This window comes from Fundulus heteroclitus, chromosome 5 (genome assembly GCF_011125445.2).
Source record: "Fundulus heteroclitus isolate FHET01 chromosome 5, MU-UCD_Fhet_4.1, whole genome shotgun sequence".
Taxonomy (NCBI): domain Eukaryota; kingdom Metazoa; phylum Chordata; class Actinopteri; order Cyprinodontiformes; family Fundulidae; genus Fundulus; species Fundulus heteroclitus.
The window spans coordinates 42,165,101-42,177,430 of record NC_046365.1 but is presented as its reverse complement, the minus strand read 5'-3'; the positions used below and the strand labels follow the sequence as shown (position 1 = coordinate 42,177,430).

The 12,330-nt window shown below is 44.2% G+C and overlaps 1 protein-coding gene across 1 annotated transcript; it reads left to right on the top strand.

Moving 5' to 3' along the window:
- Positions 1-603: 603 nt before the first annotated feature.
- Positions 604-2,914, top strand: si:ch73-6k14.2. The gene is made up of 2 exons (XM_036136658.1): positions 604-728; positions 1,839-2,914. Exon 2 carries the CDS (start codon positions 1,840-1,842, stop codon positions 2,221-2,223), a length of 384 nt encoding a protein of 127 aa, XP_035992551.1. The 5' UTR covers positions 604-728; position 1,839; the 3' UTR covers positions 2,224-2,914.
- The last annotated feature ends 9,416 nt before the right edge of the window (positions 2,915-12,330 follow it).

Sequence of the window (12,330 nt, the reverse complement as noted above, 5' to 3'; positions counted from 1 at the left end):
TCCTTCATGTTCAGGTTCTATTGGACTGATTTCCTGGTTCTAAGGCCCGGCCTGTCTAGATCCAGGTGTGAACCTCTCCAGACTGATAGACGTCAGAGACTTTGACTCTCATCTGTTCTTGAATGTCATCAGATCACATCATGATCGCTCTCTGAGATCGTTTAGCCTACTTCGTGTTGTCTGACGGGTTTTCTTCCAGAGATTTCCTGATTCTGCGGCTCAGACAGTGAGCAGGCCTGTGTGTGGCTGGAGAAAGCGAGCTGTTATTGTGTGAGAAAACAGTTTGGGATTTAGTTTTCAGTGAAACCCAAACAAGGTTTCACGAGGTTGCTCTGTTTAAGCCGATCAGAAGCTGCTCTCTAACGCGCAGATAATCTCCTAACTCTGTTACTCAACTCTCCTCCAGCACAAAGCACTCCTCTCTGAGCTTCAGGTGACGTTTAAATCCTGGAAATGCTAAACCAGAGTCAGTCACAACCCCCAACAATCAGAGGATCTGGTCAGCAGGAGTAAATAAGGTGATCTGTGTGTGCTGAGCTGGCTATAATTGGCCCTCTCAGACTAACTGGCTAATGAGTTATGAAAGCTCCGGCTTAGCTGCGGCGGCGCTTACAGGATCACGCCTCCGTGTCGTCGCAGCGCGTCGTGGATGGAGCCGCAGTGAAGCTGGACGCTGGCTGGAAGTGGACAGAAAGAGCTGCTTCAGGACGAAGGAAAGAGAAACGCAGGTGAGGATGCTGGAGAGATTCACCCTGACCTTCATTCCCGCTAACAGGGAGCAGATCTGGACCACTTGACTTGATTCCAGTAATAATCTCAGACACAGTGGTCCGGAAATGCTGTTGGGTTGTTTGAGTGTCTGAGGGATTCATCACCCATTCCCGCTTCCGTCACGGAGCCAGAGAGCGCTCAGCCTGAGTCGTTTGGATGAGGAAACATGACAGAGGCTACGCTGGGCAGAAGCTTGACTAACCCATAAATCTGGGCCTTAAATCCAGCTTAATGCAGATGATTAGATGAACGCTAAAGCTTAAAATAACATCACAATTCATTTAGAAAGGAAGTCATGTGAAAATATTGTTTTAGGCTAAATCTGTTTTATTTAGGCTTTAGTTTTTTTATGATTAACGATATCTGCATAGAAAAACATACGACCGGTAGTCATCAGTGATTATACCTTCGTTATCTCAGCCGGGAAGTCGTTTGTTTTCTTTAACAACAACTGAACCAAAGAGCTGAAGCTGTGAGAGGAAAACGAAGCTTATCTTTGCTGACTTCAAAGAAATTATTATCTGAATCAGAGCAAATCAGCTGCTGTGGAGCAAACGGCTTTTTCTGCAGACGCCGTCGTCTCCTCTGTGACCAAACGTGAGTCCATCTGTCCCACAGCTGAAGTCTGGACCTAACTGGGTCATCCACAGATCGATGAACCCGAACGCAGCAGATCTACAACAGCGTGTCCGACAGAACGTAATCAAGGCGTTGGAATGGCCTAGTCAAAGTTCGGAGTCCAGGCTGATAGAAATATCTGCAGACATGAATGAGTTGAAGCCAAAGAGCTGAGTGAGAGCTGCTGAGGGAGGTTCTGCCAGCTGGTTCTGTATTTCTGTATTAATGCTGAGGTGAATAATGACCCAGCTTAACGTTTGTTCACAGTCGGTTATCACCTGATGTGAACCAGATCTGATCCTGTTTCGATAAGCTCGCCTCCAGTAAACCAAACACTTTCCTCCCATGACCACAAATTTCTGCACTGAGCCAAAAAATAAACACATGAGCAACAAAGCGCCAAAGATAAACTTAACCCTGCAGGACCTTCCTCATGCTTCTCGTTGCAGAATGAAGCCCAGATGCCTCCTCTCCGCCGTGGACCGACTCCCGACCATCAGCGAGCTGCAGGAGAGCGACGCCGACCACGCAGACGCCTCCTCCCACACCATGGACCAGTACCTGGACTCCATCAAAGAGCTCTCCCAGCCGGCCTGCTACCCGCTGCACGGGCCCCTCAGGGGGCACCGGTGCTGGAGGCTCCGCGCGGGCCCCGCAGTCACACCCGTGGCTGCTTCCCTGTTCCTGAACGCCTCGCGGAGCCAACCCGCCGTCGACCCCTCAGACGTTTCCTTCACCTTGACGGGTCGGTCCGGCTGTGACGCGGCGCTGCGGGCTCAGCAGAACCTGCTGGACGTGCTGATGTCCCCGTCCCTGTTTGCAGGCCTGGCGTAAGCCGGAGGGCCCCTGAGGGCCCCGCGTGTTCGGGGACGGCGGGAACAGAAAACTCTGGACGTGAGAAACGCATCTCCCTCTGAAGCTGCGAACAAATCCAACACGCGAAGCTAAAGATGAAAAGAGGACATGAGGAGCAGTCGGAGAGCTAAATGGCTCCGCAGGGGTCCGCAGCAGCCAGAGGGGCCCCAAACAAACCGTGTTTAAATATTTAAAGGAACGCCGCCTGGTTTCAGGTTTCTGTTCAACCAAACGGCTTTCAGATAGAAACCGAGCCTTCAGGCCTGATGTGACACGTCTTCAGGTTCTCACAGCTAAACTTTTCTTTTTTTTTTCTGACCCTGAAACATAAACTATGCTGGTTTTCAGTTTCATGACAAAGAGGAATTGTTTTAATCCCATAAGTGTCCACAATTAGGCCCAGAAATCCGGATAAAAGTACAAGCAGCCCCGCAGCAAACAATGGAAATGTAAAATCTAACCATGTTTATACTGTAATTACTCTTCAAACTAGAAAGGAGATGGAAACCTGATTTTATGCCTTTCATCTGACTTTTTTCAGATGTTTGATATTTTATGAAGCTTATTTTTTCTATGTCATGTGAGGATATAGTTAAAGATGGTTTATTTGCAGAAAAGAAGGTGAATATTTGCTTTCCTTGTTATCGACAAATAAACAGAATTTAATATACCTAATGTAGGTGTGATGCGATGCAAAACACAGTTTGGCCTCTTGGTTCTTTTTCCTGGAACGGGTTTTGTGACTGACGGCTTTCAGTCGAGGAAATATTAAACAGAATTCTTTGTAATTTTCTGTTATTATTGTAAAGTATAATTTAAGTGCGTTATCTGTGAGACATTGGAGCTTAATCTAAATAACCAGCTAAGGCAAAGGCTGCAGTTTGCACTAAAGTCTCATGAAGGCAGTAATGAGCACATCAAATTTATAATGAAATAAATAAAAGAAACCAAAAAAGAAGTAAAGAGTGGCATGAAGTCAGACCACAATCAGCTGCAGCATCGACAGATAAAATGTGGTTTATTTACTAAAACCTGCGTCTCTCCTACTCTGCAACAAGGAAACTAAAATTATGTAAAATTTTCGCGGAATTAGTGTATTTTCCATTGATTTGAGCAGGTAAATAAGACTATTTACCAATCAGATTAGTAGTTTAACCCCTAAAATAAGATAATTAGATATCCTAGGAAAAATGATGATGGAGATGAATTGTTGCTACTTTAAGTGCAAAAATCTTATTTACTTGCTCAAAGCAAGGAAAAATGCTCTCATTTCAAGAAAATGTGACTTACTTTTAGTTGCCTTTTTGCAACGGGATGTTGGGAGAAGCTTTGTGGAATCCATTCATAGTCTGCTCAGAGGAAATGTGACTCATGTAAACATTATTAACCGGGAAGAGGTCACGGTGTCACAGGAATTCATCGGGAGTCATAATATCTCATATTTCATAAGAATCGACCTGCGAGGATCAGACCCAGAGTCAGCGCAGACAGGCTGTGATACTGCACTGCAAAATCCGAGCTACACATTAGTCAAATTTTCTTGAAATTAGTGCATTTATACTTGATTTGAGCAGCTAAATAAGATTATCTGCCAATGGAGTGAGTATTTTGACCCCTAAACTAAGATAATTAGATATACTGCACTTGAAATGAGATGATAGAGATGAGTTGTTCCTATTTTAAGTGCAAAATATCTCATTCCATTGGCAAACCATCTCATTTACATGCTCAAATCAAGGACAAATACAGTAATTTAAAGAAAATTTGACTTATTTTTAGTTTAGTTTTTGCAGTGTGAAAACCGTCTAAGATTCTGCTAAAGTGCTGAAGAGACTGGAACCTTTACAGGATTATTCATATTTGATCACAACATTAAACTGAGATAATAAAGACAAAATAGAAGAAGGATCAAACGTGCCATCGTTTTAACGGCGATGGCGGCCCAAACCAGGCCATTCCTTCTGCTTGCTTAACTCACTGCTTTTTTATTCTATTTCTTCTTTCTCTATAAAAACTAAATTACCTGCACCCACTTGGCGCCTGTGCACCGAGGCGTGTTTCTGTCTCTGTCTGTTGAGGTCACGGCTGCTAAAATGTGTGAAAAATAACTCAAAACAAGCCTGAATGCTGATGGAAAATCCTTGTTTTGCACTCAAAAGTCAGATACTCAACAGGATTTTTTTTTTGTTTTGTTTTCTACATGAAGTGTTGAAATCAACGCTGCCTTTGTTTCCCAGAACATTTCAGGGCAGAGGGCAGAAGAAGAAGGAGGTGTTGATGATATCATGTAGGTGTGGGGGGGACACACAGTGCAGCAATCAGGCAAAGCAGGTTTAATTCAACCAATTCACAGATGCTGCAGCTCATCATGTCCGGGCAGGCTTGTCTGTCATCATTAGATCAAACTTTATGAATTTCTAATCACCAGCTCGGCTGAAATGAAAGACAAATGCACCACATGTTTTATTTCTCTGTGAATAATCTGGACAAGATGTGCGTAACGTCAGCGGGAGACGCAAACACGCCAAAGCTGCAGAAAGCTGCTCCTGGGTTCATGCAGCAGACGCAGCTTCACTCAGTGCAGAAGATTTAATGCAGACGTTTAAAAGCTGATCTGTTGAAGGTTCTTTAGATGCATCAAATGAAACACGTCGATGGAAAGATTTAAACGACATCCGATGACTTCATCCCACACAGTCACCAGCATCTGAAAGGATTCCAGTTCTTTTCTGTGAAAACTATTCAGCGTCTCCTGGGCTCTGAGGCTCATACCGAACCCTCCACTTTTAGTTTCTTTTTCCCTGAAGTCCAATGACTATGAGAAAAATATCTCGGGTCGGGTCTTGGCAAGAATCCCCTGAGTTGCTTCCAAGAAGCATTTGGTAAGAGAGAGAGAAAGTCTCCCTGGAGACATTTCCAGAGAACAAGCTCTTAATCTGGCTGACCCTCAGACGGCTCACACACATTGTGCAACTCTGCATATGTGTGTCAGCAGCAGCCGGCGCTGCAGCAGAGAGCGTGTGCAATAATAGCCCCGAGATTCGTTAGACTCATGTATCATTAGCAGGTTAATGTCACGGCGACAAGAAAAGACTCATGATCCAGAACTTATTAGATTGTGCAACACTTATGCAACCGCAAAGTGCTGCTTCAGCAGAGCAAAACTTCACTGCGTAGGATTTCTTTTTAAATTAAACCTACAGCGAGTTGCAGATATCATCTATTCTCCGAACCTCATTAAATAGAAAAAAAGGTGTGAGTTAGTGTGAGCAGCCTGGCGCTCTGCAGAGAGCCTGAGGACAGAAGTGGAACAGACTGACGGTAATCGAGTCAGACTGTGATAATGTGTGAGCAGCTACTCTACGTATCAAACGCAGGCAGAGAAAGCTGCAGGTAGAGAGAGCGCTGCAGCCGAGGCGACGCGATGAGAGCCACACCACTCTGACCAGACATGCGTGTTTTCAGAGAGCAGGAATCACTCTCCGTGCTTTTATTTCACAACACTGAGCTGTTCAGCTTCAGGCAGCGTGACCGCCGAGGCGTCTCTCACCTGCACTACAACTCAAAGCAGTAACCTGTGACTGTAAATGTGCCTCAGCCGAGTCCAGACGTCACGTTGTAACGTGTTCATAGAGGCGAGGTCGGTCTCTACCGATTTATCGGCACTGTGCCGGACGTCCCGTTGGACCCGCGTCCAACATGGAGGACAATAAAGTCTCTGTATTGTGCTGCAAGTCAAGGGGACGCTGTGTCTCATTCTGCCTACTTCTACACTTCGAACACTTAGTTTTAAGTATATAGTGTAGATAACACAAAAAGTCAGTGCACTGAAAGTACCCGGATGACCCCCTAAAAACGGGCACAAAATGCAGCGTGTAACGATGGACCCTAAACGGACGCCATCTTGACTACAAAGCGGAAAGGGAGGGAAGATGTTCCCATTTTGAAAATAATGGCGGACAATTCAGCCGAGACAGCCGGAGCCGCGACACCGCAATCATTTAAATGTAAGTAATGGTGGTAATAGGAGGCATTGTACTCGATAGGTGTTTGTAAAATACACGAACATACCTCATGTTCAGCCAATAGTAGGAGGATCCTGGGTTGACGTCGGAGGTGAGTGTTAACGATTGTTGTTTGTAAACAAACGCCAACATATATTTTTGGCGGGCTGAAAATTCACGTGTGTTGCGTTCGTCACGTCATCCCGTCATTTCCGGTAAGCGTTTCAACATAAGTGTTCCTTTTGGAACAATACTAACGATCGAAAGTGGGCACTACAGCAGTAAGTGGTCAGTGCACATCAGCAGTGCACTGATGGAAGTATTCAGAATGAGACAGAGTTAATGACTCGATGCAACCTGCCTGGTTTCCCTAGATAACAAAACTGTTTGACCAATAAATGTCTGGAGCATTTGATTTAAATGCCTTTTTAAAGAGCCTTGAGATGACATGTTGTGAACTAGCGCTATATAAAATAAAATAGAAATGAATAAAGTACGTGTACAATGCTGTGAAGCAACTTTGTGCTTTTTTTGATTCACCTAAAAGTCGAGTTTAAAGACAAAAGGAGGTCAGTTTTACCGCCATCAGTTAGGACGGCCTCAGAGTCCAGATGTGGAGCAAACTGGACCTGTCTGACGACACGAAGTAGGTTTTCAGATCACACAGAGCAACGCATCACGCCATGATCCAAGGAAAATAAATGAAATCATCAGTCTGGGAGGGGCTCCAGACACCTGAAGAACACCTGGAACAGCGAAGAGCCTTTCACGACGAGGCCGGCCTTCCAAAGTTCCTACAAGATCTCATCCTGGAGGTCACAGAATCCAGAGCAACATCTGCAAAGTGGGAGGTGTTTGTCCCGTTTCATCTGGTGTGAAACTAAAACTTTTTGAGAGAATCTTCATAAAAGTTGATTTTATGATGATAAAAATACTAAAATCATGATAAAGTCACCGTGTTTGGTGGTGGCAGAGTGATGGTCTGGGCCTGGTTTAAGCTTCAGGACCAGAGTGACTTCCTGTATCTGATGGAACCATGAATTCTGCTCTCCACCTGAAGGAGAAGGTCCAGACACTTTAAGCCAGAACATCAGCCCACCAGGGACGAGGGCGGCAGCATCATGGTGAGTGTGAGCTTTGCTGCAGGAGGGACTGGTGCGCTTCATAACACAGACGGTGGAAGTATTGAAGCAACAATTAGAAACAGCAGCCAGGAAGGTAAAGCTTGGGCACAGACGGCTCGTCCAGATGGACCACGTCTCGCTATTATGGAACCGGATCAGTTACAAAGTGGCAGAAGGACGTTAAAGTCAATGTTCTGGAGAGGCCGTCACAAAACCTGCGTTATGCTGGTATAGGCTTAGGCTGCTGGAGGACATCAAGGTCTATTTCTCTCTGCTGAGTTCTCCTACTGCTCTCCATTCTGCATTGTTTGGTGTTATTTCAGCTTTTAACTTTTTGTTCTTTGTCATTTTTCTCTTTATAGAACGTACACCTGGTCTGGTGTTCTGTTAGCTGTGACATCATCAGGGGAGGCAGATCATCCTCTATTACCATCTAACATAGAAAGTACTCCTGGGTCAATGTGAGCTTCTGTGCTTTCTGTGTCTCTGCTCTGTCTTCTCTAACATAGAAAGTACTCCTGGGTCAATGTGAGCTTCTGTGCTTTCTGTGTCTCTGCTCTGTCTTCTCTACCATAGAAAGTACTCCTGGGTCAATGTGAGCTTCTGAGCTTTCTGTGTCTCTGCTCTGTCTTCTCTAACATAGAAAGTACTCCTGGGTCAATGTGAGCTTCTGTGCTTTCTGTGTCTCTGCTCTGTCTTCTCTAACATAGAAAGTACTCCTGGGTCAATGTGAGCTTCTGAGCTTTCTGTGTCTCTGCTCTGTCTTCTCTAAGCCCCAGTGGGTGGAGGCAGATGAGCGTTCATACTGAGCCTGGTTCTGGTTCTGCTGGAGGTTCTCCTCCCTGTTAAAGGGGAGTTTTCCTCTCCACTGTCGCTTCATGCATGCTCAGTATGAGGGATTGCTGCAAAGCCATCAACAATGCAGACGACTGTCCACTGTGGCTCTACGCTCTTTCAGGAGGAGTGAATGCTGCTTGGAGAGACTTGATGCAACCTGCTGGGTTTCCTTAGAGAGGAAACTTTCTCACCAACCTGGAGGATCTGATGGAGTCTGACTTTGGAAAGAGCCTTGAGATGATGTGATGGGAAATGGAGCTATATAAATAACATTTAACTAAATTGAATGAGCTGAAAAGGTGTGAGAGAAGGTGGTCTATAAACCTGACCCAGTTACACCGGTTCTGTCCGGAGGAACCGGCCAAAAGTCTGAGAATTTCAAAGAAGAAAACCCAAAGCATTTGACCCAAGTCAGACAGTTAAAGGAGAATTCTACCAAATACTGAGCAAATGTGGGAAAACTTCTGTAAAAAGTCTCTAAAAGCTTCTCTGATAGAAATAATTACTGAAACATCTAACCGATCCGAAACAGGAAAACCTTGTTCTAACCCAACATCAGAAAGCAAGAAAAACATTCTTTTTTTTTTTAAATAGCATGTAAGTAAATATCTGGTTTGAGCTAATAATACACAGACGCTGTCATGAGTTAGCTGCCATAATTAAAACATGTGACAAATATGCAGAACATGCAGAGAGTGGAGCGAGACGGGAATAAGAAGAGCGAGGAGAACATCCATCCATCTGTCTGCTTCTCCTTATCCAGAGAGAACCCACCGGGAGAACATGCAGGCAGACCTGAGAACATTTGCTATTTATTCATGCACTACAAGCAATGCTGCAATATTTAACAATCGTACCATGAAAATTACATTCTTCAAATAACTCACAGCCTCATCTGCTCTAAAAACAATCAAAGTTATCCTGTCGTTAAAAAAACTTTCTGGTGATTATTTGTTTAACGGAGGAAAACTGAACAACATGATAAACCAGTGAGACGCTGATCAGAGGTGGGAAGACGGCGTTCCTCCTGCAGAGGAGTTCATTTTGACAGCAGGAAAGATGAAATATATTTCCAGCAATCCCCCCCTCCCCGCCACGCTGGAGGCAATCAATCAGTGATCTATAATGGATTTCATGCATGTTTGGTTTTACTGTAAAACTTCAGCACTTACTTCCTGCAATTCAGGCTGCAGGCTTTAAAAAAACAAAAGAAAACAGGGCCTGCCAGGAGAGAGCCGGATCAGATATCCACCCCTCTTCCAGGGATTGCAACACATTTTCATGTCCAACTTCCAGACTTTTCAAGATATAAAATAACAGATCTATGCATAAATTTACAGCAGACATACGACTGCTGAGTTCCAGGTTTAAGGAGAAAGAGAGAATAAATGACAGAAGAAGGAATGGAGAAAAAGAAGAAAGGAAGGAAGGAAGGACTGAGGGGGCGAGGGAAGAAGGCAGGAAGGACTAAACACACTAAGGATGGAAGTATTTATCCAATATTTAAGCAACAATAATGAATGAAAGGTGGAGATAGTTGTTTTCTATCATCCGTCTAACATCCGTCAGATTCAAGACCTTTCCCCACTTCCTCAGACCGTGTTGGAAGGCTGTTTTACTGGCTGTGAGACGTAAAGAAGCAGGTATCTAATGTATAAAAGGAGCCCAGGAACTCAGGAAATCCACTAACAAACACAGATTAGCTGCAGCGGCTCACACATGAAGATCTTTAAAAGAGAAATCAGAGGAAAAGCTTCAAATCAATCCACCAATCAAGAGCTGCTCACGCTGTCAATGCAGCGCTTATGATTTCCAGAGAAATCCCAGAGTTCACTTTGGAAATGATTCCCGTACCGCAGCAGTTTCATCAGAGCTGAGAGAAGAAATAAACCCTGATTTGAAGCTCTGCTGCTGCAAAAAAAAACTGCCGAAAATCAAACCTGGTTCTCATTTGAGGGAAAAAACCTAAATGTTTTTTGCTGATTTGGTCCAGAGACTTTTTTTTTGTTCTGGATCTTTGCCTTCACCTGAGAAAAAAAGCTTATTTTTACGCTGAAATGCGTATTTGCATGATGCAGAAGAAAGATTATTGGACTGAGGTTTGTGGCCATATTAGGCCGTGTGTGTGAAAAAGGGCAGCGTGTTCTTTCTACACAGAACCAGTAGAATCACATTAATGTCCGCTTCTTCAGGACGAGGATAACGAAGTGGTCTGGTCTGCGTTTGCTGACAGGATTCCTGAGGGTCTGCACATAAAACTGAAACGTGACGCTTTGTGTGAGATGCACAACGCTGCAGCACTGGCTGAGAATCAAACTGTTCATCAGAGAAAGGTGGCTTTTAAAGGAAGCTCCAACGCTTCAATGCGTGCAACAGCAGAGAAAGTGAGCCAACCAATTAAAGCAGCGCCCCAGCAGGAGCAGCTAATGAGGAGGTAATGTCACGCTGAAGAGAAACAGCGCCGTCATCCGTGTTTTTCTCTCTCCTCTTTATTTTGGCTGCAATCACAGACTCTGCTGGACGGCAGGATGCAGCTGTGAAGACTGAATGAGCTTCCTGACGTCTGAGTCACTGCGGCCCGCTCCGCGGAGCCAGAGACGAGCCGTGTCCCAAACTTTCTGCACTCGGATGGAAAGCTGCTGATGCACGTTACGAAACGCCCGTTTTCTGTCCTCAGACGACTCAGGAGGGCCGCAGCTTGTCGACACAACTCGTTGTGTTAATGCGAGGAAACCTGAAATATCAGTAGGAGGATCAGTCTGCTCAAACAAAAGCGTCTGGGGGCACGATGCTGGGAAGGCTGGCAGCTCAGGACACGCATTGATCCACGTATAAATCTCCGCTAAACGTTTTCCCACAACAAGCCGACTCCTCCGGCTCCAGGGAGTCCTGCTGGTTTGGGTCACCAGATTCAGGCTGCGCCGTCTGGACTTTAACCTCTTAAGATCTGAGCATTTGTGTCTAAACGTGGGCTTTCTGATACCTGAAAATTATCCGTTTTTCTTTAAACATATAGTTTCCTTTTTTTCTTGCACATCTGAAAATGAGGCCGACTGTTTGAAGAGAATCTGATCGTTTACACCCTTTTTTCAGTTAAGAGGTTAAAGCGGTAAGCCCGAGGGTCTATCTTCCAAAGAAAACATGCTTAAACATCTCTCAACTTGTACAACGCATAAACTGCTAATCTTGTTATCAGCTAACATAAAGGCCCTGGAGGATGATGTGGACGTGGACATTTGAGAGTAAATTGTTCGGGGCCTGAGTAAATGAGATTTAAATGGCCAACAAATAAAATTTGCCAAAAAAAAACAACTACTAAACTTCATACTTTGCTGTAAAGAAGGAAATAAACAAAATAAATTGTAACAACATCTTGGTTACATCTGCAGCAAGTTTGGTGTCCACACAACAAGCAATTGAGAAGTTATCGATGTTTAGATTGATAAAGATCCAGGCAGAGTCCTGTTGGCTTTGTGCCATTTTGGCACAATTTCTGAAATTTGGGATTTACTCTAAAACTGACCATGAGGGAAAATATTATGTGTTTGGTAGATATTTCTGTAGAGGAGTCTCAGATCTGGACATATCAGTGTGCGTGGGTCTCAGTTAGTCAGCTACAAGCTCATTATTGTTGTTAAAGACCCTGAGAAATGGGCTGAAGGGGTTAAGTATTGAACTTTGATTTTTGTTTCTGACTTGCCAAACAAGTTGCCATATTTTTCCTGAGGACATCTGTGAAATGTTCAGGCAGAAGTAAACAGGGTTACAGAACCGCGGGCCTCTTGTAAAGCTTGCCTTTGAAGCCAGGTTTTTTTTTTATAGCTGATTTTGGCAGGCAGATTGTTGGGTTTATGTCTTTTTTTTTTTTTTTTAGAAATGTGAATGGGTGCATAAATGTGAAACGTAACCAGCCTTCTTCCTCTTTGTAGGGATCCTTCAGTATTCATCCTGATAATTCAAAACACCACCCACCATTTGCTATAAATTTACTGCAGCGTTGACCAAGGATGCTTGGTGATGTTTTTAATGTAAATATCATAAATCATAAATATGTGTCAAGTTGTTATTCTTATCTATTCTTCTATTATTCTTGTACAACTTGCATTTATTTGATTTATTCC

Bases quoted from the DNA above. Each gene is read 5' to 3' on its own strand.
- si:ch73-6k14.2 (XM_036136658.1), top strand. From the start codon at position 1,840: ATGAAGCCCAGATGCCTCCTCTCCGCCGTGGACCGACTCCCGACCATC.